At 41.9% G+C, this 27930-nt stretch overlaps 2 protein-coding genes and 1 long non-coding RNA gene across 21 annotated transcripts in view; 1 reads left to right on the plus strand and 2 right to left on the minus strand.

Annotated features, from left to right (window-relative positions):
• WNT8B (Wnt family member 8B) lies at nucleotides 1-27620 on the plus strand. 2 transcript variants are annotated; one of them, XM_003125589.6, is made up of 6 exons: nucleotides 1-448; nucleotides 20862-20895; nucleotides 22308-22446; nucleotides 23481-23606; nucleotides 24525-24667; nucleotides 24883-27620. In XM_003125589.6, exons 1-6 carry the CDS (start codon nucleotides 381-383, stop codon nucleotides 25426-25428), a joined length of 1056 nt encoding a protein of 351 aa, XP_003125637.4. In that variant the 5' UTR covers nucleotides 1-380; the 3' UTR covers nucleotides 25429-27620. The 2 variants fall into 2 exon arrangements, with proteins under 2 accessions (XP_003125637.4, XP_020928145.1); XM_021072486.1 differs by lacking the exon at nucleotides 1-448 and adding an exon at nucleotides 14104-14825.
• LOC106509031 lies at nucleotides 857-13847 on the minus strand. The gene is made up of 2 exons (XR_002338380.1): nucleotides 12596-13847; nucleotides 857-1882 (listed from the first exon to the last, which is right to left on the minus strand). It is a non-coding gene; the product is annotated as an uncharacterized LOC106509031 (long non-coding RNA).
• Nucleotides 23640-27930, minus strand: part of SEC31B (SEC31 homolog B, COPII coat complex component) — a 40775-nt gene continuing 36484 nt past the window's right edge. For 14 of the 18 annotated variants that reach the window (XM_021072485.1, XM_021072483.1, XM_021072480.1 and 11 more), the window contains one exon: nucleotides 23641-26056. In XM_021072485.1, the coding sequence (XP_020928144.1) occupies nucleotides 25814-26056 (243 nt within the window). In that variant the 3' untranslated portion in view covers nucleotides 23641-25813. Of the gene's footprint in view, nucleotides 26057-27930 lie in introns of all 18 variants that reach the window. The other 4 variants (XM_013993161.2, XM_013993157.2, XM_013993185.2 and 1 more) reach the window with 3 other exon arrangements.

Below are 27930 nucleotides of genomic sequence, written 5' to 3' on the forward strand. Positions count from 1 at the left end.
TTCCTCCTCCCCCTTCTTTCTTTGTCCTCTTTCTCCGTGTTCCTCTCTTTGTCCCCCTTTCCTCGTCCCCTTCTTCTGCATTTGTCTGGGAGGATCCTGGAGTGTTCTTTTGATCGACTCAATCTTTCTCTGGCACTTGAGTTCTGATTGGCCGAAGGACTTAGAGGGGAAAAAAAACTTTAATTAAGTAGATAATCTCCTCTTTGGAAGTTTGGCAGCTCCATTTCACCTCCCCTTAACTCTGTTTGGGATCGCTTACACCAAGGAAGTTGGGGTTTGAGGAGAATTCTCCCCCACTACCACTGAGGAGACTACTTTTCCATCTTACCTCTCGTCTCCCAAGTTTTTAGAATTTTCTATCCTTGTTACTCCAGAGGATTATGTTGCTTATGAAGCCTTCTGTGTGCATCTTTCTTTTTACCTGTGTCCTCCAACTCAGCCACACCTGGTAAGTAACCTAGACTCTTACCTGGAACTGGGAATAGGTACATGTATGTAATCTATTGGAGAGAGCTTATTTTCATTTCTAGAATTGTAGGAAGCCTTGGGATCTCCTCTAGGAAAAAAAAAAAATTGTTCTATGGACTAAGGTTCTTCCTAAATTTATGGCTGGTTTTAGTAAAGCTTTAGCAATAAAGGCATGGATTAAAAGATGGAAGCAGTCTCACTTTTATAAATTGCTGGACCATAAATATTCTAAGTAGTCTTGGGGAAAATGGACAGTAGATTTTTTTTTTTTAATTATCAAATCCTGATGTCAGCGTTGCGGATAAGAAGAAGGTGGTTCAAAGCAAGTTCTACTGTGTGTTGAATCTGACCTTTGAGGTAAAGACTGGAGACAGAATTCAACAGGATCTTATTTTGTACTTTCGGACTTTAATTTTTTTCAGAATATTCTAAGTAACTGCTCATATTGACACTTCCTAGAGACTAAAAATTTATTTGAGCTATTGAGTTGGTTTTGGGTTAACAAACATATTCAAAATAAGCTATTTTAGAAGTTTAAACTTCTCTACAAATTTATTTACTTTATTCCATTTACACATATTTCCAAATTGCTCAGAAAATGAGAAAATGTGTGTGAAAGTACTTTGTAAACTATAAACCATTGCAGAGAGGATAGATGATATTATCATCATTTTCATTAAGCTCTTGGAAAACATATAAGTATCTATATAAGGAAATGTTAATAAGCAAGTGTGCAATAACATACAGAAGTAAGACCTGGGAGATGCATGTTGCTAGGGTGTTTGGAATTTCTCCCCAGTTAAGATATAAACTCAGTTTCTCTCTTTATCAGTTCCAATTTTGCCAATCTATGTTGCCAAGATATAAATCCAATCACTACATAAACTGTTGAGAAAACAAGAATGGGAATTTCTTTGCTGAAATCAGTTTTCTCTGCTAGTTGAGAGTGTGTTCTTATCGTAAATGAGAATAGCCATCTTTATTAGAGAGTGGATCAGAAGTATGCCCAATTACTACAACGATTTGCAAGTTAATGCAATAATTAGCAACACTTCTGATTATAAACTGAACCACCAAATAACTGGTCAATTTTTAATTGGCATTTTCATTAAATATTTCACGTTTTTTAAAAAAATCTCTCTTCTCTGAGAACAAAAAGACAAAAGGGAGAGGAGACTATTTCAGAGCATTTCTACTAACGTTCATGGTATTCTTCAGCTGATTCAGTATCAGCAAAAGAGAAACACGAGATTCCTCTCCCCAGTCACCAGGGCAGTGTGAAGAATTGTTCTATAAAAAATACCTTTACTGTGTGTTCCTTCCCTGCTGGAGGGGGTCATGTTCATTTCATTCCAATACTGACACAGCCACACTGAAAGGTGGCTGGGTTGCTTGTCTGTCCAAATTCAAGTGTCTGGATTCAAAAAGAGACAAGAAAAAAAGAGATGTGAAAGAAAGTTCTAATTTAAAAACAGGGTTTAAGAACCCCTTCTCGCCTTGCCTGACTTTGAGGAGAAAATGTACAAATCTCCTGTATAATGCAATTAGATTTTAATTGCTTTTCCCCTATAAGTCCCAGCTTGAATGAAACATTTATACTTTGCCAAGAGTCTGGTTTTGGTAGCACTGGAAAGCGATTTTTTACACTTCACATTAAATCTTGATTATTCTTATAATGGAACTATCAGGGTTTTGCATAAGGTCATCCTCGCCTTTGTGCCAGGCAGAGAAATTTGACCAACCGCAGCCTTTCAGAGTTTCTCTTAATACTTCATTATCAACCTTTTATGTAAGGACCTCAAAAGCATTTAACAAATAGAAAACCACAATTTCTGCTTGGCTGTTCAGTTGTAGGCTTTCCTGAAATTACTGTCTAAAAGAGCCCATCAACAGAAATTCCTGGGTTTGAAAAGGAGAGAATAAAGATGACATTCACCTACAATGTGCAGTTTTACTTGGTATCTCAGTGCAAGATAATTGGGGGGGGAGCATCCTCCACAGTTTCTTCTTGTTGGGATACTTCTGAGGATAATTTCCTTTAGTAACCTAAGAAAAATCTTCTCTTTGAATTTGCTTTTTTAATTTTAATGGCTCCAAAAAAATAAAAGAATGGGAATGCACAAGCCCATGATACAGCTAAGCAGATGGCGATGGTTACAGTGGTAGCCCGGGATGAACCAATTTGACTTTTCACTTCCAATATCCTTACTCATCTGGAATGAACAGGCCTAGAACGTGTTTTTCCTTAACTCTTGCCTTTCTTTTACTCCCAATGATGTCTCATAATGATACTGGGTTTTGTTCAGTTCTGCCTATTTCTCTCTCTCTCTCTCTCTCTCTCTCTCTCTCTCTCTCTCTCTCTCTCTCTCTCTCTCTCGCTGCTCCAATCAACCACCAAATCAGAAAGATGCACTAGGACACAGAAGTCCACCCTGGCTTTGCCCTATCCTTCAACAGAGATCACTACCTCTACTTCTTTCCAACGGAGTTCAACAGAGCAAGAATTTATCTGAAATCTTTGGGTTTTAAGGCGGCTTTTGGAATACATAATTCCTTGGTTCTCTTCAGGGATGTTTTTAGGGTAACCCCTCTGTGGCTCTCAAAATTTTATCTGCTAATGTCATGCAAGACCTCTAATTAACAAGCACTTCAATTACTGTGTGGGTGGGGTGGGGAAGTTGAATCCATATTCTCACCAAACATCATCTACAGTTTATTATTCTCTGCATATATGTGAAAATATTTTTCATATCTATTATGAACAATAAAATGCACATTCATTTAAAATGGTTGAATTCAAGGTACTTTGTTGTCACATTAAGTTTTTGTTGAGTTCTTCCCACTGGCAGATACACAAGGAACAGGTGCAGTCGAGTGAGAATCCACTAAACTTTGTCAGGTTAAAAAAGGGACTCTCATCCTTACGGAGGTTGGGAATCTCCAAAGTTTAGAAAATAAAAAGTAAAGTGTGTGAAATTGCTTTGGAATATGAAGATAATATGCCAATATAAAAGACTCACATGCTTAATAGCTTCCCTGCTCAATAAAAAAAGGTTATAGTCCATGAGAAAAAAAAAAAAAAAGGTCTGGGATTCATAGGCTAACACCGAGGAGGGTTAGGTTGGCAGCTGCACTGTAGGAAGTCCTTCTAAGGCTGGAGACATGATCACTGAAATTTAATTCCCATTTTCTTATTGATTTCTTAACAGCAGAGCCCTGTGCTTTTCCTTTCAGAGTCTCTGTATCTCATGCCATGGATAATAATGTTAATAATTATTATTATTTACTAGGGCTGTGTGGTCTGGGAGGAGACATATCATTACAGCTTTTCTTACAAAACCAGTTTGTAAGCGATGAGGAGGATGCTCCATGGTGCAGCTTCAATTTTTTTTTATTTTTATTTATTTATTTTTAATTAATTTATTTATTTTTTTTGTCTTTTGTCTTTTTGTTGTTGCTATCTCTTGGGCCACTTCCGCGGCACATGGAGGTTCCCAGGCTAGGGGTTGAATCGGAGCTGTAGCCACTGGCCTACGCCAGAGCCACAGCAACGCGGGATCCGAGCCGCGTCTGCAACCTACACCACAGCTCACGGCAACGCCGGATCGTTAACCCACTGAGCAAGGGCAGGAACCGAACCCGCGACCTCACGGTTCCTAGTCGGATTCGTTAACCACTGCGCCACGACGGGAACTCCAGCTTCAATTTTTTTTAATGTGTGGATGCTAATATGATACAAAGAAGGATCTCCTTTTTTGTGATATTATATAAATGGGGGTATTTTTGGAAAGGGCAAGAAGAAAAGGAGTTTCAAGCCAAACACTCTCTCTTCCATGGAAAGTTTCCTTTTTTTTTTTTTTTTTTTTTCCCCAGCTGGGAAAATCAGTTTAATGCTGCTCTATACTGGGTAGTACTGTTTTCTCTTGGGACTATTAAAAAAAAAAATCCCTTTTTCCTGGGATTCCATTTCTTCTTTTCTTTTTTTTTCCAACTGATATGATCCAATTATCTTTATCTGCTGGTTAATTACTATTGCTATTATAAATCAAGACATTTAGAAAGGATTTTATTTGTTTCCATTTGGGGGAAATGATTTTTTAGCTAAAACATTCCAAAAATTCCACCAGAACTTTGCCATCTACTCATCCTATAGACTTAGTTCAGGCATTCCCTCCTCCAGGAAGTCTGTCCAGGTCAAATTAGCTACCCCTCCTTTTGCCCTCATTGTATACAGTGGTAGGTTAAGCCATGGTTGTATTTGGCACATTTTATTGGAATTTTGCTTTTGAATGTCTTCTCCACTAGTCCAGAAACTCCTCTAGGATCAGACACCTTGCATTATTTATCATTGTGTCTCATGTCTATCATGATGTCTGGAAATGAATGACAATTGTAATAAGGGGTAACTTGCTATGCAGGCAAGCGCTGTTACAAGTGCTCTACAAATCCTTATGCTGATCCTCTGAAGTAGGTACTATGAACATCTCCATTTTATGGATGATGAAACTGAGGTCCAGAGATCTTAAGTAACTTGGTAAGATCACTCAGCTAGTAATGATCCAGACGGAATGTGAACACAGAAAACAGGATTGTGGAGCCTGCAAGTTTAACCATTCTACCCTACCAGCAGCACATGCATTTTGAATTGAACTACTCATATAAACTATTTTACATGAGGTGAGAACCATGACAGGAAAATTTTAACCACAATTTAAGCTGAATCTTTTCCTGAGTTCAGAAATTTTCACGAATAGGTATCAAGTCTCAGAAGTACACCTTTTTCGTTTTCTAGTTTAAAAGCAGAAGTTTCCTAGTTTGCTGAAGTTCTTACTGCCATACTGCTGTAGACCTGAGAAAGAGTAATTTATGATTAGCCTTGGTTCTGCCCCATATCCTGGGACAAAATCTATACTCAGGAATAGTAATAACGTGAACCAACATTTAGTGAGCATTCACTATGTAACTTGGCCAAAGATACACAGCTTGTCTTTGGTGAGTCAGGAATTTGACTCTATACCACCTGCTACTCTGAGCCACTAAACCATCCTGCATCAGACAGAACCCTGCTTTGTTTCCTCTGCCCATGACTTGTAGCTCAGTAACCAGAACACTGGACCATGTTCTTTCTTGTTATGGCCAGACATCTTTCTCTGTCTGGCACTCCAATTCTTCTGGGAATTTTTAACAGTTTAGTCTAATAAACATGCAGAAGTCTGACACTGAGAAACAAAAGCTTGTCCCTAATGAGTATTTTTCTTTTAAAAAGTATTTCTTCTGTTAGCTTATTTAAATTGTCTCTTACATGTATTTATCCATAGAATTGATACTTATTTCATTTCTTTCATCTCACTGAAAACTGTCTGCAATTTCTTTGATTGGGATTAGATTAAATAAACTGGCTTTTGCCCCAAACCTCAAATTACCTGTTCTTTTCAACATAGTGGATTTGCGTTCGTTTGGAGATCAGTACAAAAACTATCTGTACTGCCTCTGATGTTAAAAGTTTACGTATAGCATAAGGAAGCTCTGCTTATATTTTCCTAAGAATAAAGACCTATATTTGTTGCATCTCTTAGGATTTCCAGGAGTCCAAGAGTTATTATGGGTACACTCCATTTCATTGTTTTTCATTTAACAGCTTTTAAATAGACACTTGGAATCTTTAGAGCTCTTTTGCCTTTTGCTTATCAGAGTAACTAGCCAATGGTAAAACTAAATTCCCCAGGATCCCTAATTCAGGCACATGATGGAGAGATGTGTAGAATAAAAGTATAGTGTTGGCCTTCAAAACAAAAAAACAAAACAATCAAAACCAAAAACCCTCTTTCCTATTTCCATCAGAAAGGCAGAGGAGAATTCATAGGGCCTAGAGAAAGAGGTCAATACAATTTTTCTGAAGACAAGCCCTCATTTTTCAGAAAGCGGATTTTTCTTCCTTGGTAAAAGATCAGGCTGGGTTAACAGTTGGGGGAACTCTGAGCTTGGTTCACATAAATAACATTCCTCACTGCCTCCCATTTGAAATATACCTACACTCTGAGGGCCTCTCGAAAGAAACTACCATCCACTTTGGACAACTCTCATAAGCCAAACTTTTATGGTTTGTTTTTCTCAATCTTTATTGTCGGCTCTTGTTATTGATCATATCATTTCACTGTATGCTTCTAAGGTCAGAGTTTTCTCCAGGCCAAGAGAAATCCGACCATAGGGGGATCATTTTAATTCACCATTATCTGACCAGTTTGAATTCACTTTTCTTAATAGGTTGTTTTCCCAACTGCAGCATCCTCTGGTTCCAGCACAGTACAAGGCTATGTGCCAGTAGTTTCAATAAGACCCTGTAAGTGAACCATTAGTTCAATCTTTCTGTGCTACTCCATAGATGAAATCCTTATGTTTGCTAGGCTAAGCTTAAACCAGCCAGTATTAAAAGAAATTTCCCTTCATTCAAAACTGTAATTCTTTTTTGCTACCATAAATCGCAGTGCTTTTGCTTTACTCAGGCTCTCCAGATTCACCGTATCAGACTTCGAAGGTTTCATTTCACACTAATACCCAAGATAATAAATAGTGAACCATTTTATTCTGTTCGGCATTTCTTCATGTTAATCCAAGTCATCTGGTAGAGCCTAGATTGCACAGAGTATTGATTCTGCTCAGATTATAATTCTGTTGTTTAATTTTATATTATGAACATTTTCATTTTCTTACAAAGACAGAACAGCATACATAATGAACCCCCATAGCTCAGTTTCAACAGTTATCACCCGTTGGCTAATCTTATTTCATCTATACTTTTTGTAGCACTGTCAACTGCATATGTTTCCCTTTGTCTAAATCTTCCAAATGTTACCATGGTTCTAAATAGGAAAAAGAAGGATAGGAAAAGGAAACTTGAATTGAGAGAGATCTTGAGCCAGTAATTAGAGTGAATCTTGAGGACATCATACAGATATGACTGCCCTTGGGGGGGGGGATCAAGAATAAAATTAATAAAAGAGAGTTTATTCAAATACATATTTGAGCTTATTTCTGTCTGAGCTGTGTAGCTGGTTAGTAAAGGCATCAGAAAATTGATAGTTGGGTCAGATTGAGGAAAGAAAAATTCTACCATCCATTTGGATTTAGTAGTGAAAATGGCACCAAAGTGCCAAAGCCTGTCAATTTTGCTACCTTAAACTGGTCATCGGGTGTTTTGTAGGATAATTCTTAGCTTGGTATAAACAGACTGACTGATCCATCAATGCAACTGAGAACATGAATATTTTCTAAAGTTTGCACCATAGGAACCAACATTACAGTATCTTACAAAAGAAAGAAAGAAAGAAATCCTTTGCCTCCATAACAGTCTGGAAGAGGTTCCTGCAGTCCCATGCTTTCTGGGAACAGTGGTTTGAGCTGTTCCTTAGAAGCTTTCTCTTAGAGACCCCGGAACAGAGAATGAGTGCAGCTTATTCCCAGTTAGAGTCCTCATTGACATGCTAAGTGCTGAAATGCTTTTTTGTAGCTTAGTGTTTCTCAGCAGAGTTTGCTACAATACAGAAAGAAGGAAGGAAATGAGGACACGGAATGACAGCCTATCCTCTATAAAATATCCTGGAATACAAATGACTTTTCAGTTTCAAGGGAAAAGATTATCCCTTGAAAGTTTGTGATTTGCTTGGGAAGGAATCTGCCTGAGAGCCTCATGGTACACAGTGGCCTGTGGGCCATTATATGGTCTTTGCCGGTAGTTACTTGGCAAGGGCTAGACTGGAGATAACATAGGATTTTAGGATACGTAAAGACAGCTGCTAAAACTGAGGCATCTGCTTAACTTTCTTAGGCAAGTGGTTTACAAGACTTTTTTCCTTAATATTTTAGGGTACTGCCTTATAATATAGAAAATTTACATTTCTATAAAACAGAATTATTCATAGGGCTGAATTCCTTTTGAAGAAAGGGAATTTAAATCAGTGAAATAGATTATGGGGATATGGCTACAACTGCACATTTGTTAATTTGTCCTTTTATACTCATCTTGAAAAAACCTTCACTCGGCCCCATTCTTCACTGCATCATTTCTCTTTCCTTTCACATCTGTATTCTTTCAGTGGACCTATACTAGCTCCTTTCATTTCATAACTGCTTCCTTGCTTTACTCTGGCCTCTGTTCTATTTCTTGATTGAAACAGATCCCTCCACTGATATCACCTTTGTTCCCTCTTGACAAATTTTTAAGTAGGAGGAAACTTGTCTTTGAAATTCTGAATACTTCTCTTTCCTTCAAGACTTCGGCTATCTTGTGCCTTCTATTTCCTAATCCCTTCCCCTAACTAAATAGGAAAGAGCCTGATTTCAATTATTTCTACTTTACAATGGATAAGAATCAGTCATGCTGGTCTCTCTTAGAAAAAGCTGCATCTCTCTCTAATTGTACAGTGAATTGTTTCTAGCTTAAATATCCTCAGGCATTGTCAACAAAGCTAGTGAAAATTTTGGGGCCAATGAGATATTATTTCACAGTCATTAGTAAGGCTTGCCTTCTATGTACATAACTGTGTGTGTGTGTACACATCTGTGTGAGCGTGTGTGTGTGTGTGTGTGTGTGTGCACGCGCATGCGCTCTGTCTGTGGGTCAGACGTTATAGAGACTAGAGTCACAGTGAAACCAGCTCAGAAAGAGCTGTCTTTGGGCTTTCCACGTCCCAAGGCATCTCATGAGTTCTATGAGGTGAAAAACCTAGCCATCAGGCATTTATTCTAAGAGAAAGTTGTTTTACTGGAGCACCTTCTGCTGCAGCTCCAGGCAGCTCCCCTGCTCTGGACTCTCCCCTTAATCTTTTCACCCTTTTCCCCTATACTTTCTGTACCAAATCACCAGATGGAGATCTGTACCTACATTTATTCAAAACCACTTCTCCTTTTCTCTGGGCCATCACCCAAAATTGTAATATCAGAAGATCCCTCCTAATGCAAGCCAACTAGAGCTTCATGACCCAGAGACTTTTTATGGCCTTCCAAGGGTAAGGAGAAGCCCAACCTGTTATTCAAGGACTCGTGGGGAAAGTGAAGGGAGACAGAACAAAGGATGGGATCAGAGGGTGCTGAGATGCAAGTCCTGGGCGTTGAGAGGAAAACAAGTTCTGGAGAATTACATTCAGAACCTTTGTTTTTTAAAATATGTAGGGGGAAGGAAAAGGGGAATCCTAAGTTAAATGGAAGCTACATCAACCACTGGAATTCGAATGTATCTGGGAACACTTGGCAAACGAGTAAGGCTAGCCTACAAGAGGCTTTCCTGGGAGGGAACTCGGATACTGAGAAAAGAGGGAGTCATGCACATAAACTTGGCCCAGTAACAAGGTCCTGGTCATGAAAAGGGAGAAGTAAGTCTGCAGATAGCACGGTGCTGGGGGCTGCTGGTCCTGTGCCTATCTGTGCCACGGGCTCTACAGAATCGGGCATGTGTCCTCACCATGGCTGCCAAACAGCTCACTGTACAAGGTGATGTGCTACAGACTGCTTCATGGGCTATGCTGGCTTGGAGAAAGCCCCCCAAAAGGAAGATATGGGTCACACTAATTAGATAGTGGCTTTACCAGCTCATCCATAATTAGCCATAACTGACAGAGAATTGGAACTTGCACTTCCTAAGGGGGTAAAATAAATTTCTTCAAATGGTATCAGATGAAGAAGGGCTTTGCAAATTTTAGTGTATGGATTTATGGGTAATAAATGTTAGTTAAAAAAAGATAAACAAACAAACAAAAGAAAGTTGGAGGTTTTCCAAGAGCTAAAAGAGAAGCTGTGGCATTTGTATTTGGGTTAATCCAAAGTCCCTCCCCTCCTGCCCCAGCTCCCTGGGAAAAAGTTTTGCTGGTGATCAGGCTGAATTGTGCAACAGACAATTCAGGAGGCCATGTCGCCCAAGAGAAAAAGCTGTACATGGTTGAAAGCTATGGGTGTTGGTGCCCTAGATGAAAGAATTTTGAATTGCGGTCAGATTGTAGCCAGATTACAGCCAATGAGGTGAGGCAAGGCTAGAAGATCTCTAGATTAGAGAAGCAATGGGAAAAGGAAAGTCCACAGGGCTCTGCTTTAGCCGTCAGCCACAACTTCAAAACCATCAACACATGTATGTGTGGATGGTTCCTTAACCAGCGTTCAAAAGATATTTAGTAACGAAGAAAATAGCAAAGACTTAAACACACATTAAAAGGAAGTGGGAAGGAACTTTTACTGTTGCCATTAGAGGAACTGTGGCTACAGGTAGTGAAGATAGGACAAAAGGACACAATTTGGCCAATCTGCCCAGATGGGAGCAAGTGACAACCGAAGCTGCTTATGGTGAAACAGTGAAACATTACTGTGAGAGCTCAGAGTGAATGACAAGTAGAGGAGGAGGGAGAGGGAGAGGGAGGCAGAGAGAGAGAAAGAGAGAGAGATCAGATTGCTGTCTCAAATTCTTACTGTTGGTAAATTAACTTGGGAGAAGAATAAAATAGCATTAGAAGCTTGTAGGGAAAACCGTAGATCAAAAAAAAAAAAAAAAAAAAAAGAGTTAAAGACTCACTGCAGGGTTGATTAAAGACTTCCATGAGTAGAAGTAGTTAACATATTTCCTAGAGGACAGAGAGCCCTGGACAAAGATTCAGAATCCTTGCAGGCATTTTCCTTCCTCCCCAATATTTGTGTCTTGGTATGGGAATGTGGGCATAAACAGGGCAGCTATAATTGCCAGGAAAATACTATAGAAACCAAGGAAAAAACGGCAGGGAAGGAAAGAGGTCCACAGTTTTAATGCTGAATACAATCAGAGACTCAGTCCCTCAAGGCAGTGACCAGTGAGAGCTTTGGAAGCTACAGAAACCAGAAGGTGCTCCATCCAGATACAAAAGAAGAAAACGTCTACCTATTTGTTACTGTTGCAGTTGGAGTAGCCATTTTCCAGAATAATGAGGCAATAATTTGAGCCTTCCAGGCCCTCACTTTATACCTAGGTATCAGATGCTTGTAGGTACCTCCCTCTTCTCCCTCTGAATCAATGTTCCTCAAGTTGGACTCTCAGAATCATCTGCAATATAATTATCTCAGGAAAATGTGCATACAGATTCCTACCACCTACTCCCCCATTACCACTGCTCAGCAAAAGTCTCTGGAGCTGGGATCTTTCATGTTTAATAAATTCCCCAGAAGAGTCTCATGCACTCTACAGATAATATGTCCAGATTGCTTTCCAAATGCCTTTAATGAAGTCCATTCCCCAAATCTCTGGCACTCCAGATTACGTATATCTGAATGTATGTCACATTTTTATTTTTACATAATTACAGATTTGCAAAAGGGTGCAAAGAAATGTACAGGGAAGCCCCAGGCACCCTTATAATTGCTATAATAATTATGTGAGCTTAAAACATGTAAAGCACTAAAAATAGTAGTCTGTGTGCGAAGAATAAATACTCAATAAGTTGTACAGTTATATATGTATAAAAATTGAAAATGATGATACAGGTTAAGCACTCAGAAGAGCTCCTAGCATAGCCAATATAGCCAATAAATGTTAGATATTACTGTGTGATAGAAATTAAATTTTATATGGTATCAGTATATATACTTGGAAGATTAACAAAAGGAGAAGAAATAATTATAAAATTTTTATTTGGCAGTATGAAAACAAAATTAACTACAGTTATTTATGTAAATTGCTTGCTACATATGCCTACTTACTATGAAGCCCAATGACAATTATATATGGCATTAAGTGTGTCAGATTAACTTTGCTAAAAGTTTTGATTATAACATCAGCCTCTGTGTATATATGCTCCGTGTTTATTGTCTGTTGCTCTTATGGAACAATCTTCTGGTCCTCTGCTCACAACGCTAGACAACTAATGGGAACACTGCCTTGCCACAAACCTCCTTGTCATATCTACCCCCACCCAGTCTTTTTTCAGTCCGTATTATCCTAGAAATTTCTGTTGATTCTGATGATTCTTCCATTATTTTTTCAAAACCCTTTAATTTGTTTTTATAGAGAATTTACTATGTTCAGGTACTATATTGGGAGCTGGAGGAGATACAATAATAATTAAGGCAGTCCTACCTAACATTTATTGAGATATAATTCACACATTATAAAACTTACCTCTTAGAATGTACAGATCGATGGGTTTTAGTATGTTCACAAATTTGTGCAATGCTCATCACAATCAATTTTAGAACATTTTCAACACCCTAAAAAAAACCCATATCCATTATCAGTCACATGCCATTCTTCCACCCCTCAACCCCTGGCAGCTGCTGATCTACTTCAGTTTCTATGGAATTGCTTATTCTGGATATTTTGTATATAAAGCTTTTTGTATCTGGCTTCTTTCACTGAGAATACTATTTTCAAGGTTTATCCAAATTGTAGCATTTGTCAGTACTTGATTTATTTTTATAGCCAAATAATATTCCATTGTATGAACAGACCACAATTTACTCATCCATTCATCAGCTGATAGACATTGGGTTGTTTTTACTCTTTGGCTATCATGAATAATGCTGCTATGAATGCTCATGTATAAGTTTTTTGCTGGACCCATGTTTAAAATTTTCTTGAGTAAATACCTAGGAGTGGAATTTCTCAGTCATTGGGTAACTCCATGTTTAATCTTTTGAGGAATTGCTAGACTAGTACTGCAAAGTAGCTGTACCATTTTTGTAATCCCACCAGCAATGTATGAAGGTTCTCATTTTTCCACATCCTTGACAACACTTGTTACAGTGTTGTTGTTGTTTTTTTAATTTTAGTTTAGTGGGCATGAATTCTGATTATATTTTTTATTTGTATTTCCATGGTAACTAATGACGTTCAATATCTTATCATATACTTAGTGGACATGTGTATGTCTTCTTTGGAGAAATGTCTACTCAGATCCTTTGTCCACTTTCAAATTGGGTTATTTGCTTTAAACATTCTTTGGTTGTAAGTGTTCTTTACATGTTCTAGATACAAGTGTCTAACCAGATATATGATTTGCAAATATTTTTTCCCATTCTGTGGGTTATCTTTTTACTTTCTTAATGATGTCTTCTGAAGCACTGAAGTTTTTAATTTTGATAAAGTCCATTTTATCTATGTTTTCTTTGGTTATGTGTACTTTTGGTATATCTAAAGCACCATTCCCTGACAGGACATGAAAAATTACACCTATTTTCTTCTCAGAGTTTTACAGTTTTAGCTCTTACATTTAGGGCTGTAATCCACTTTTAGTTAATTTTCATATGGTGTCAAATAGGGGTCCAACTTCATTGTTTTGCATGTGGATATCCAGTTGTCCCAGCACCAATGGTTAAAAATACTAAGAAGAGATAAGATTTAACAGAACAGGAGTTCCCGTCGTGGCGCAGTGTTTAACGAATCCGACTAGGAACCACGAGGTTGCGGGTTCGGTCCCTGCCCTTGCTCAGTGGGTTAACGATCTGGTGTTGCCGTGAACTGTGGTGTACGTCGCAGACACGGCTCGGATCCCACGTTGCTGTGGCTCTGGCGTAGGCTGGTGGCTACAGCTCTGACTAGACCCCTAGCCTGGGAACCTCCATGTGCCTTGGGAGCGGCCCAAGAAATAGAAAAAAGAAAAAAAAAGAAAAAAAGATTTAACAGAACAGTATGAGCAAATGCACACAGGCATGAATGCATGGATTTCTAGGAATAGCAACTTGTTCAATTTGACTAGAAGATTGGACAATGAAGGATAGTTAATGGGAAATGAGGCTGGAAAGATACATGGGTCAGATTATGGAGGGCCTTGAGCATCCAGAGCTGGAGAACAACAAAAGATTCTTGAGCAGGATGACATCAGAATTGGGCTTTCAGAAAAGTGATCTAGCTGTAGACTACACACTGAATCAGAAAGGGATAAAAACTCTAAGTAGAGAGGTCAGTTAGTGGAGCGTCTGGGTCAGAGGTCACAACTAAGGCTGTGATAATGAAAGTCACTGAGACAGTAAGGAAGAAAATAGGGAAATGGTACAGAGGTAAGATACAGGTCTTAATAACTGATTGCATGTTAAGAATGGATTCAGAGAGAGTTAAGACAGTAAAGTCAGAAGGGGCCTGGTTTGACAGGGAAGAAGAGTTAACTTTTAAACATACTGTCCTTATAATTTGAAACATTTCCAGTAGAGAAGTCTAACATTCATTTGACAATGCAGACCTGGACCTCAAGATCAAAGACAGGGCTGGAGGTAAAGATTTGGGAGACGTTGCATAATCATGGCGTAAGACTTTGGGCATGAATGAAGGATTCTCTCCTTTCCCCCATCTCTCTAGATTGCTGTTCCTTCTGAGTTTCCTCAGATGATACTTCTTCCTGCTCTCACCCCTAAATGTGAGTTCCTTTGCTCTTTCATTCAACAAATATTTACTAAATGCTGACTATCCTCAAGCACTGTTCAAGGCATTGATAATACTTGGTGAATAAAACAGACCAAAAAACTCACAAGAAACTGCCTAACGAAGCTTACAGTCGAGTGGAAAGAGACAAAGAATATACAAATAGAGATGTAAAACCTAGTGTTCTAATGATGAAAAGTGCCATGGAGGAAAATGAAGCAGAGAAAGAGGGTGGGGAAGTTGCAGTTTTAAGTGGATGATTCAGTAAAGCCTTAGAGAGAATGACACATTTGATTAAGAGGCAGCTGCAGGTGGAGGAACAAGCTATGTGGATATATGAGTAAAAAGCATTCCAGGCAGAAAAGGCAGCAAGTGAAATGGTCAGAGGCTGGAGAGGGCCGGGTGTTTTGGAGGAACAAGGGCACCAGTGCAGTTGGAGCAGAGTAAGTGAGGGGAGAGGGGAAAGTACCAGGAGATTAGGCCAGAGGCATAACTGGGGGCCAGATTGCATAAAATCTTTTTTTTTTTTTTTTTTTTTTTTTTTGGCTGTGCCCATGGCATGCAGAAGTTCCTGGTCCTGGGATCAAACCTGTGCCACAGAAGTGACCCAAGCCACAGTAGTGATAATACTGAATCCTCAACCTGCTGAGCCACCAGGGAACTCCCAGATTGTATAGGATCTTATAAATCACAGTAAGAATTTGTTTGCACTCTATGTGAGATGAAAACACACACAAATGAGAGGATTTTGAGCAGATATGGGCAAAATTTGACTTATATTTTAAATGGATCACTCTTTAAAGGGACAAGTCATTTTGAACACAGGATATGTGAGAATAGGATGGAAGCTGGGAGATCGGTTAGGAAGCCTTAACAATAATCCAGGTAAGAAATGATGACAACTTGGACCAAGGTGACAGCAGTGAAGGTGCTGAGAACTGGTTAAAATATGAATATATTTTGAGCCGGAGCTGGCAAGAGCTGGTGACAGATTGTATACAGGCTGTAAAAGGAAGGAGTCAAAAATGACTCTAAGATTTTTGTCTGGCAGCTGGAAAAAAGAACTGTCCTTTCCTTAGATGGGGAAGACAACAGAAGGAGCAGGTTTGAAGTGGTGGCAGCGAAGATCAGGAGTTCAGTTTTGGATGTGTTAAGTTTGAGCTGCCTATTAAAGACTAAAGTGGAGATATCAACAGTATAGTTGGATACGCAAGTCTTGCATTTAATCAAAGGTCTGAAAAGAGTTGGGAGGGTCCAGAAGGACATATACCTTTTGACTGACACCCAACCTGGGGGGTAGGACCATCAGCAAATGTATATAGGGGGAAGGGGAAGCTTGTGCATCTATTGAGTAGTATACTGCTTGGACCATGTTGCAAAGAGCTGCCTCCATCTTTCACTGTTTATTAACATCTTTCCTTTAATCATATAACTGTCCCTAGGTGGCACCCCTACAAACACTTAAATTCCTCCTTCTTTGACTCTCCTCCCACCTTCTCACATTACACACTCTCTGTGCTCTCCATAACCTTAATCTCCAAAAGGACATCTTGCCACTGTTTGATTCACCAAGAACAAAGTCCTCTTCCTTTGGTGATCAGGCCAAGGATATACAGTCTTTTCTTCATACTGGATATTTTGGATAAAAGTAACGCCTACCACGTGTTTCAAATATGTCTACAAATACCTTGGGGGTTAACAACCCAAGTCAACTCATGGGAATATTTTTCCATATAAGGCCTACAGTCGTGTCCCATGGCAGATGCTCAATTAAATCCGACTGATTAATCAACTGGGCTAGACCAGCATATCGCACAAATCTTCACATACTGTAGGATCTTCAAGGAAAGAAGAATCCTCTAGCATCTCTGCCCATCACGCCGCGTGACTCCAACTCAGTACCCTCTTACAGGAAGTTCCTTGACCCAGGCTCACAGCAAAGCTTTTACCTATGGTTGCCATTCAGTTTTTGTTTTGCTGCTCTGTTTTCCTTCCTTCACTCTTGTGGAATGGCAACCAGCCTCTGTTTGGCCTGGAAATGTCCAAAAGTCTTTGAAAGTTATCCCTCACATAAAGATTGCCCTTCTGAGCCATAGTAAGCTCAGGTTCCTTTCTCTGAGGCACAGGACTTGGCTGACTTCTCTGATACCAGCCATTAAGGATCAGAAATTTATCTCCATGCAAAAAATTACTTTTAGAAGAGATAAGCAATGAGGTACTGCTGTATAGCACAGAGAACTATATCAAATCACTTGTGATAGAACATGATGGAAGATAATATGAGAAGAAGAATGTATATATATGCATAACTGGGTTACTCTGCTGTACAGCAGAAATTGACAGAACATTGTAAATCAACTATAATGAGAAACTTTTCTAAAAAAGGAAATAATCACAATCAAGAGCACAAAAAGAAAAAAAAGAAATTTATCTCCAAACCCATTCAAATAGTTTTGAATTTATTTTTTGTGCTCTGCTGGTGCTACTGCCCCGAAGATAATAGTGCTTCTTTTAATTCAACTTAATTTTGTGTGCCAAGCTTTAAAAAGTAGGCCTTGGTTTGGCTAGACTCTAGTCTTTTGTGATTTTTCTAAAATTCTCTTATATTTCTTTCTGAATCTTTTCCATCTTTTCTCATATGGCAGCCCCACAGATCATCAATACTGTTTTTCAAAAACTCCCCACACTTTAGGTGTTGTGTGTGTTCTGTATGAAGCCAGCCAAGCTATTTTGGCCCCTGATGAGAGACTGAAATTTCTCAGCCTATTTCATTTCCAATTTGCTTTCTGATGATGGCCAGAACCTTACTGGCCTTTAGACACACAGATTACACCAACTTTCACGGAATAATACATAACAATTCCCATGTTACTTTTTATAATAGAAAAAGAAAGATAATAGGTGACATATTTGGATTAATTTTCAAGTGCCCATACTGAAGTTCATTTGCCAAATCTCCAGCACTCTTCATTATGTATTTAATTTTTAATTTTATATAATTATAGATTTGCGGAAGGTTGCAAAGAAACATGCAGGAAAGTCCCATACACCCTTTCCCCAGCCTCCCCCAGCGTTAACATCTTACAATGGATAGAACGATATCCGTGAAGTTTATTCAGACTTCACCAGTTTTGCATATACTCACTCATTTATGTGTGTATGTATATATTAATGTAGGTATGTGTATAGCTTAATGCAACTTTGCCACATGTATAGCTTTGCAAAACCACACCACAATCAAGACACTTTACTATCGCCATAGACTGTCTGGTATTACCACTTTATGGGGGTATCCACCCGCATTCATAACCCCTAGCAACCATTAATCTATTCTTTAGCTCCACAAAATGATGTATTTCACTGCTGTTACATAAATGAAATCGTGCAGTATGTATCCTTTTGAGATTGGCTCAAATGACAAGAAAGTGAAATGGCCTTATTGTTGATATAGAGAAAGTTTCAGTGGTCTGGATTGAAGATTAAACCACCCACAACCCTTCCTTAAGCCAAAGCCTATCCCAGAGCAATCTTACTTTTTTTAATCCTATGAGGGCTGGGAGAGGTAAGGAAGTTGCAGAAGGAAAGTCCAAAGCTAGCAGAGGTCAGTTCATGAGGCATAAGGAAAGAAGCAATCTTCATAAAATAAAAATGCAACAGGAAACGGCAAATGCTTACATAGAAGCTGCAGTAAGTTATCCAGATTCCAGATCAAGGTAAGAAAATTAATGAAGGAAGCTACACTAAACAATAGATTTTCAATGTAGAGGAAAGAGCCTTCTACTAGAAGAAGATGCCATCTAGGACTTTCAGAGCTTGAATGGAGAAGTCAATGCTTGGCTTCAAAGCTTAAGAGGACAAGCTGACTCTCTTGTTAGGGACTAAGGCAACTAGTGATTTTAGCTAAAGCCAATGTTCATTTACCATTTTGAAAATCCTAGGGCCCTTAAGAATTATGCTAAACCTACTCTGCCTATGGTCCATAAATGGAGCAACAAAGCCTGAATGACAGCACCTCTGTTTACAACATGGTTTACTGAATATTTTAAGCTCACTTTTGATAACTACTACTCAGGGAAAAAAAGACTCCTTTCAAAATATTACTGCTCACTGACAATGCCCTTGGTCACCTGAGATCTCTGATGGAGATGTACCATGAGATGAAGGTTGTTTTCACACCTGCTAACACAACATCCATTCTGCAGTCCATGGATCAAGGAGTCACTTCAACTTTCCGGTCTTCTTTAAGAAATACATTTTACAAGGGTAGAATTGACATAGATAGTGAGTCCTCTAATGGACTTCAGTAAAGTAAATCAAAACCTTCTGGGAAGGATTCACCATTCTAGATGCCATTATGAACGTTCATAACTCATGGGAAGAAGTCAAAATACTAATATTAACAGGAGTTTGGAAGAGGTTGATTCCGACCCTTCTGGATGACTTTGAGGAGTTCAAGCCTTCAGCAGAGGAGGTAACTGCAGATGTGGTGGAAATGGCAAGAGAACTAGATTAGAAGTGGAGCCTGAAGATGTGACTGAATTGCCGCCATCTCAGGATAAAACTTGAATGGATGAGAAGTTGTTTTTTCTGGATGAGCAAAGAAAGTGTTTCTTGAGTTGAAATCTACCCAGGATAAAGAGGCTGCGAAGATTGTTGAAATGACAATAAAGTATTTAGAATATTACATAGACTTAGTAGATAAAACAGTGGCAGAGTTTGAGAGGATTGACTCCAATTTCCTTTTTTGTTTGTTTTTCTTTTTGACTCCAACTTTGAAAGAAACTCTACTGTAGACAAAATGCTATCAAAGAGCATTGCATACTACAGAGGAATCATTTGTGAAAGGAAGAGCCAATTGACCTGACAAAATTTATTGTCTTATTTTAAAAAATTGCTGCAGCCACCCCAGCTTCAGCAACCACCACCTGGATCAGTCAGCAGCCATCAACGAGTCCTGACCCTCTATTAGGAAAAAGATTAAGATTTGGAGTTCCCTTTGTGGCTCACTGGTTAACAAACCCAGCTAGGATCCATGAGGATTCAGGTTCAATCCCTGGCCTTGCTCAGTGGGTTAAGGATCCGGCATTGCAGTGAGCTGTGGTGTAGGCCGGCAGCTACAGCTCCAATTGGACTCCTAGGCTGGTAACCTCCATATTCCTTGGATGCAGCCCTAAAATAGCAAAAAAAAAAAAAAAAAAAAAAGAAAGAAAGAAAAAAAGATTAAGACTTGCTCAAGACTCAGATGACGGGAGTTCCCATTGTGGCCCAGTAGAAATGCATCTGAGTAGTAACCATGAGGTTGCCTTGCTCAGTCAGTCAAAGAAGACTCAGGATGATGGTTAGCACTTTTTAGCAATATACTTTTTTTTTTTTTTCTTTTTAGGGCTGCACCCAAGGCACATGGAAGTTCCCAGCTTAGGGGTCATATCGGAGCTACAGCTTCCAACCTATGCCCCAGCCACAGCAGCCCAGGATCCAAGCTGAGTCTGTGACCCATACCACAGATCATGGCAATGCCAGATCCTTGCTACTGAGCAAGGCCAGGGATCGAACCCACAACCTCATGGTTCCTAGTCAGATTCCTTTCCACTGCACCACAATGGAACTCCACAATAAACTATTTTTAAATTAAGGCATGTACATTGCTTTTTGTTTGTTTTGGCTGTGCCTACAGCATGTGGAAGTTCCCAGGTCAGGGAACAAACATGCCGAAGCAGCAACCCAAGCCACTGCAGTGACAATGCTGGATCCTTAACCCACTGTGCCACAGGAGAACTCCTGTTTTTTAAAGACATAATGCTATTGCACATTTAATAGGCTACAGTATAGTGTAAACATAACTTTTATATGCACCAGGAAACAAAAAAATTCAGTTACTGGCTTTACTGCAGTATTTGCTTGATTACAGTGGTCTGGAACCAAACCAGTAATCTCTCTGAAGCACGCCTGTATATTTGCTGAAGTAATCCTTTTGGCAGCAGAAATGAATTGGTGTATCTCTTTTATGTTCTGTGGTTTTTCTCCCTTCTAGGTCAGTGAACAATTTCCTGATGACTGGTCCAAAGGTAAGAAAAAAATTCTTTTGATTTATTTGGATTTCACTCAGCTGCTGCTGCTTTTTTTTTTTTTTAGGGCCTCACCTGAGGCTTATGGAAGTTCCCAGGCTAGGGGTCAAATCGGAGCCACAGCCACAGCAACGCAGGATCTGAGCCACATCTGAGACCTACACCACAGCCCACAGCAATGCTGAATCCCTGACCCACTGAGCAAGGCCAGTGCATCTTCATGGATACTAGTCAGATTCGTTTCCGCTGCACCACAATGGGAACTCCTCATCTTAGCTTCTTAACTGGAGACTATACATGTCAATTTTTCTTCATTATATCCATACCTCTTATTATGCTGGATATATTACAGGGAGAAAAACTGTCGCACAGAAAGGGTTAGGGACACACTGCAAACCACACAGCAAATTAGTGTCAGAGCTAGGACAAGAACTCAGGAATACTGATTCTGAATTTATGGCCAGAATTTCCAGAGCCAGAAAAGTTTTTTTTTACAGTGTCAGGTTACAGTTGGCCATCCTTCTCAGCACTGGGTGGGATGCAGTCTTCCATCTTTAAAATGCTGGTACTGGTGGAGTTCCCGTTGTGGCACAGCAGAAACAAATCTGACTAGGAACCATGAGGTTGCAGGTTTGATCCCTGGCCTCGCTCAGTGGGTTAAAGCTCCTGCATTGTTGTGAGCGTGAGCTATGGTGTAGGTCTCAGATGTGGCTCAGATCCTGCGTTGCTGTGGCTGTGGTGTAGGCTGGCAGCTGTAGCTCTTGATTCGACCCCTAGCCTGGGAACCTCCATATGCTGCAAGTGTGGCCCTAAAAAAAAAAAAAAAAAAAAAAAGATGCTGGCACTGTACTGCATGATCTTTAAGTACATTTCCAGCTACAAATGCTCTTTTTTTTTTTTGTTTTTGGTTGCTCCTGTGGCACGCAGAAGTCCCTGGGGCAGGGACTGGACCCACACCACAGCAGCAACCCGAGCCACTGAATCTTTAACCCACTGAACCACAAGAGAACTACCAAAATGCTCTTTCTAAACTAGTAATAGAATGAGAACACCTAAAAATTTGTGAACGATGTAATTGGGGCTCATTTTGGAGTGACAGAACACTATAGTGAATAGAGGTAGTGAGATCGGTCTAACTGAAACCGATTTTCATTCCTACTTCTACCATTTGCTAGTGGTGGGACTTTGAGCAAACTGCTTTACATCATTTCCCTGAGCCTCAGGTTTCGAATCTATAAAATGGTACCTATTTCACAAGGTTATTTGTGATGTTAAATGAGACAGCATATGGAAAGTGCTCACTCTCCTAACTCTGGAGGGATGGGAACGTGCCCAGGAAAAGCACTTGGCCACTTTAGTGCAAATGCCTCCCAAGGTCAGCTGCTGCAAGTCTGAAGTTTGTGTCCCTGCAGGCTTACCTGATCTACTCCAGCAGTGTAGCTGCTGGCGCTCAGAGTGGCATTGAAGAATGCAAATACCAGTTTGCATGGGATCGCTGGAACTGCCCTGAGAGAGCCCTGCAGCTGTCCAGCCATGGTGGACTTCGAAGTGGTAAGGAAAGCCTTGGCCACAGCTCCCTGGACCCCCTGGCCACAGGTTAGACCTCCACTCTCCAGGGATGGCCCCCTGCCTCCTCTCTCGCCTTGTTCCTCAGCTGGTCTCTGCTTCCAGGTCATCTCCCTCTCTGGGATCTTCGGTTCCTTCTCCAGGTCCTCCTTCCTATGTATAGGGCTTTTTTCTTTCTTTCTCAACACCCTCACTACTCAACAAGTGGACCTTGTCTCAGCCCCAATCCCATACATCCTCAGCCTCCCAGTTGGCTAAAGGCTTTCTCAAAATATAACATCAGGAGGTAGGTAGGGGTCATAAATCTCCATGCTTCTTAGCCTCTTTCTTTTTTTTCCCTTTTTTTGTCTTTTTAGGGCCGCACCCTCGGCATATGGAGGTTCCCAGGCTACGGGTCGAAGCCACAGCTATGCCACAGCCACGGCAATGTGGGATTCCCAGCCACATCTGCGACCTACACCCCAGCTCACGGCAACACTGGATCCTTAACCCACTGAGCGAGGCCAGGGATCAAACCTGCGTCCTCATGGATACTATTCTGATTCATTTCCACTGAGCCACAATGGGCACTCCCTTAGCCCCTTTCTTCCACAGGCTCAGCAGCAAGGTACAGACAGACAGGGCAAGTGGGAACTGACTTGGAGACCAGGTTCCCATGGAGAAGAGAAAAAGTGGCCAACCGGTTAGTGAAAGAGCTGCCAATCAGGGATTCTTTTCAGGACTAGTTACCACCTGCCTCTCAGACTTCAGTGTTCCAGGAGGAATTGGGGATGGGTTCTTCACAACCTGGCCTTCAGAGTCTCCCCCATTTCTTTCTCCGGCTCTTTCCCACCTAAATCCCACTCACATGAACAACAATCTAGCCACCTAGTCATAAAAGATGGAAAGGGAAAGGAACAGGGCTGGAGCAGAGGCTATTAGGATGGAGTAGGGAAAGGAGGGTATCAGGATGGTATTAGAGGCGTGTCTTTGGGCAGTAACTCCTCCCTCTAACTCGCTCCATTTTTGGTTCCTGCCAGCTAATCGGGAAACGGCATTCGTGCATGCTATCAGTTCTGCTGGGGTCATGTACACTCTGACTAGAAACTGCAGCCTTGGGGATTTTGACAATTGTGGCTGTGATGATTCCCGCAATGGGCAACTGGGTGAGTAGTGATACTGGGGGTGGGGAGGGTGGCCCAGTAAAGTCCACCTAAGGAAAAACTTGGTGGGTACTTGGTGTGGTGAAGAAGCGTTTTATTCTTCTAAATCTGAGGAAAATCAGGGCGAACCAGTTTGGCCTCAAACCCTACAGGGACAAACCAGGCTAAATGTAGGTGAGGGCCCTTCTCTGACTGTGTGGTTTCCCTAATTTAAACACAATAATGATAAAAGAACACTCTCTGCGGACTCTATCCTAGTATGATCTCGAACATAGGGGAAACGAACGCCCTTCTACGCCGCCTCTCCCTGTCTCCTTTCCACTGTTTACCTTCACTGCCTTGTCCAATCCTCTGCCCTCCAGCTCACCTTCCAACTGCTGCTCCATACTATTTCTTTTTTTTTTAATTTTTTATTGTTATTTCCCCAATACAGTTTTTCCCTACTGTACAGCATGGTGACCCAGTTACACATACATGTATACATTCTTTTTTCTCCCATTGTCATGCTCCCTCATAAGTGACTAGACATAGTTCTTTGTTCCATATAATTTCAATTGCGCCTCTCTCTCCCCCTCAGGACTCGCGCTTTCCTCACCTTTTTCCGCGCCATTTTGTCCCGGCCATCGCTGGCGGAGCACGTGCACGCTGTGCGCAAGGGCCCGAAACACTGAGGAGGGCGGGCAAGCACCTGGCTGAGAATTCCCTTGTCAGCTACTTACGTCATACGGCCCTGCGCAGGGGATTGGCTGAGGCTGGAAATAGGAGCACAAAGGTGGCAAAAACAAATCTAGGGTGACAGTAACCTGGAGACAGAGCACTCGCCCCACCTGAATCCTTCCCCAAACCCACTTAGAATCAGTAGCCCAGGAGGCTCCGCGCCCGCCCGCCGTAACGGCCTTTTTTCCCACCGCACGCTTCCAGGGGGCCAAGGCTGGCTGTGGGGAGGCTGCAGCGACAACGTGGGCTTCGGAGAGGCAATATCCAAACAGTTCGTAGATGCCCTGGAGACAGGACAGGATGCCCGGGCAGCCATGAATCTACACAACAACGAGGCTGGTCGCAAGGTGAGTCCCGCAGCCCCTGGAATCAGGCAGCTGGCTCCATGAACCCACTGCCAGAGCTAGGTGCGGACAGCTCATCAATTCATTTATCAGACTGGGGAAATGAGGTACCAGGCCGGCTGGCCACGTAGACTAGCTAGACGCTTCGCAACCCCCTTGAGGCCGAGGCTCCTCACGCGCTTAATTCCTGGCTTGCTCACTCCTAGCTCTCTCCTCAGGCAGTAAAGGGCACCATGAAACGCACATGTAAATGCCACGGCGTTTCTGGCAGCTGCACCACGCAGACCTGCTGGCTGCAGTTGCCCGAGTTCCGAGAGGTGGGCGCGCACTTGAAAGAGAAGTACCACGCAGCTCTCAAGGTGGATCTGCTGCAGGGTGCTGGCAACAGCGCGGCGGGCCGCGGCGCCATCGCCGACACCTTTCGCTCCATCTCCACGCGGGAGCTGGTGCACCTGGAGGACTCCCCGGACTACTGCCTGGAGAACAAAACTCTAGGACTGCTGGGCACCGAAGGCAGAGAGTGCCTGCGGCGCGGCCGGGCCCTGGGCCGCTGGGAGCGTCGCAGCTGCCGTCGGCTCTGCGGCGACTGCGGCCTGTCGGTGGAGGAGCGCCGCGCGGAGACAGTGTCCAGCTGCAACTGCAAGTTCCACTGGTGCTGCGCGGTCCGCTGCGAGCAGTGCCGCCGGCGGGTTACCAAATACTTCTGCAGTCGCGCGGAGCGGCCGCCGGGGGGCGCGGCTCACAAACCTGGGAGAAAACCCTAAGGGCCTCCTCTCTCCCTTCTTGTTTCCTTATTTGTCCTTGGCTTCTTTTAGAGACCCCAAATAGAGGAATCTAGGGAATAGGGACTCCACACTACCAAGGCCAGGGATCCCGAGAGGGAGAGACTCTGCATTCTCTCCGATGCTTGCCACTTCCCAACCTGTTTCCACAATTCCTCTGCGCTCTCCTCGAGCTATCTGCATCGTCCGCTCACCACACTTAGCTCTGGGAACCGTTTTGAGAGTCTGAGCTAGTGATTTTTCTCAGACCAGGATGTGTACAGGCGTTCCTCCTCTCTGTCCTCGTTGCCCTAAAGCCTGTGGATCTTAGAAACTGGAAGAATGCTTCTGAGATATGCAGGGTCCGGGAAAGCATGGCTTTTCGCATTTACTCATCTCTCCCCGCCCCAAGTTTCTGCTGAAAGGTCTCCGCTGTAGCCACGTCTTCCTTCTGCAGAGGCCCTCTGCTGGCACAGGCTTTCCAGGAATCTCTGCCTTCTCCCTTCTTCTTCTTCCCTCTTTCCTTGAAGGGATACTGAGGAAACTGACCCAGGCATAAGCATGTCTTTGGGAGTCGGTCCCCAGAGGGACGGGCTGAAGGTGGAGGAGGTGGGGACCCTACAGTGTGGACCTGCAGAAAACCAAGGATGCCACTTGTGATAACATGCTTCTAAGGGACTTTGCCAGTGGGAGAAATGACCTTCCTAGACAATCACCCAAGGTGCTCCAGACACATCCCCACATCTAGGAATGATGTAAGACCAAACTGTCAGTCATTTCCTACCCTTTAAAGTAAACTTCTTTATATTTCTAACCTATATCCTCCTAGCAATCAACTTTACCCCTTCTTTTCCCCCAAGTATCTTATTCCCCTGAGTCAAGACTGAGATAAATAAAGGCAATTTCCCATTGAGAATTTGCACCTCTGAAGACAGGTCATGAAGAAAGAGAAGCTGTGACCCCTTCCTTTTCACTAACCTGATTCTCAAACAGGCAGGATTCAAGGCATTGGATACCTTCCTTCATTAGGTAAAACCTTGCAATAAAACTGTTGCTAATAGGAATTTCAGCACCTTGAACCTTAATTTATTGCAGTGACTGTGATATACACATCCCCCCACTCCCTAGGTATTGAACTTGTTCTTGGGGATATAGGGAAGGGCACATGGAAGACATAACCTCTAGGCCCTCTCCTCCCTCCAACCCTGCCAGGATACCATCCTCCCATAAGCCTCACTTCCCTGATGGCCTAAGTAGTACTCCTGGCCTGACTGAGGCTAATCTGCCAAGGTTTAACAAATCATCCCCATAAATCTTCCACTAATACATTCACTCAGTAGTTAGGATCTTGCTGCTTGTGGTGCTTGAGTTTTCTGGTTCTCTTCTCAGAAGGAAGCAGTGCACCAGGGACTTGATGAAATAGGGCTCTGGGAAGGGACAAACTAATCCCTGAAGGACCCTCTGCAGCCCAAAGAGCTTCCCAGTCATCTTCCCTCCCGGAAATAATTCCTGAGTCTAGGCACCAGGTAGCTCTTCCAGAGCAGAACTGGTCAAATGCTAGACACCCTCATCTCAACTCTTGCAGAGGAGAGGCGAGCATAGAGGAGGTATGGCTCCAAGTGGCTAAAAGGGGCAAAGGCTCTAGGGGCGAACCTGTGAGAGTGGAAGGGCTGCCATGTTCCGAATTGAGAAACAGCCCAAGCCCCTGGCCTCATCCCTACACATCTTCTGGTCCCACTAACACCGAGGAGAGAGATTCCCCTTCCCTCCTTACAGGGGACACGCTTCCTTTCAGGGACTCCTAGTGCTTCATTCCCAGTTCAGCCAGCAAAAGGCCTTTTGCTCCTTCTGTCAGCTTTGATCTGGGCCTCTTGAATCTCCCAACTTGCCCTCCATCCCTCAAGCAGCTGTTCCACTTGGCAAAATTACTTGATAGTGTACAGTAAGAAAATCTGGCAAGGCAGCTAGAAAATATAAAAATACAATGTTGGAAAGGAAAGCTGCATTTTCCAGGAGGTCTCTCAGCATACAAGTAGGAGAACTACTGTGCTTCACATATGATAATTCCAGGTGGTACTCAAAACATGTCATGCTGTCATAAAGTTCTTTCATTGGTTCTTGTTTTATATTCCCAAATGGATATGATTGATATGATTCATTTGCATCTATAAAGAAAACATGGCTGAGCTACCTTAGATCTGGATTGCTTTTTTCCTCCTCTTGCATTATCCATTCATTTATTCATTCAACAAACTCTGGAGTGGAAATACAGTGGTGAACAACACACTGACCTCCTCTTTCACAGAGTTTAGATTCTCTCTTATAATCAGTCTCCTGTGCTATATTCTCCTTTACAAACGTGGACAACCAGACCGGTTGCTTGGGAAGACACCTTCGTGGTCAGCTAGTGAAACCTGTTTTACAGATTTTTTTTTTCCTTTTTTTTTTTATTTTTATTTTTTAGAGCTGCACCTGTGGCATATGGAAGTTCCCAGGCTAGGGGTG

The sequence above is a fragment of the Sus scrofa genome, chromosome 14 (genome assembly GCF_000003025.6).
Source record: "Sus scrofa isolate TJ Tabasco breed Duroc chromosome 14, Sscrofa11.1, whole genome shotgun sequence".
NCBI lineage: Eukaryota > Metazoa > Chordata > Mammalia > Artiodactyla > Suidae > Sus > Sus scrofa.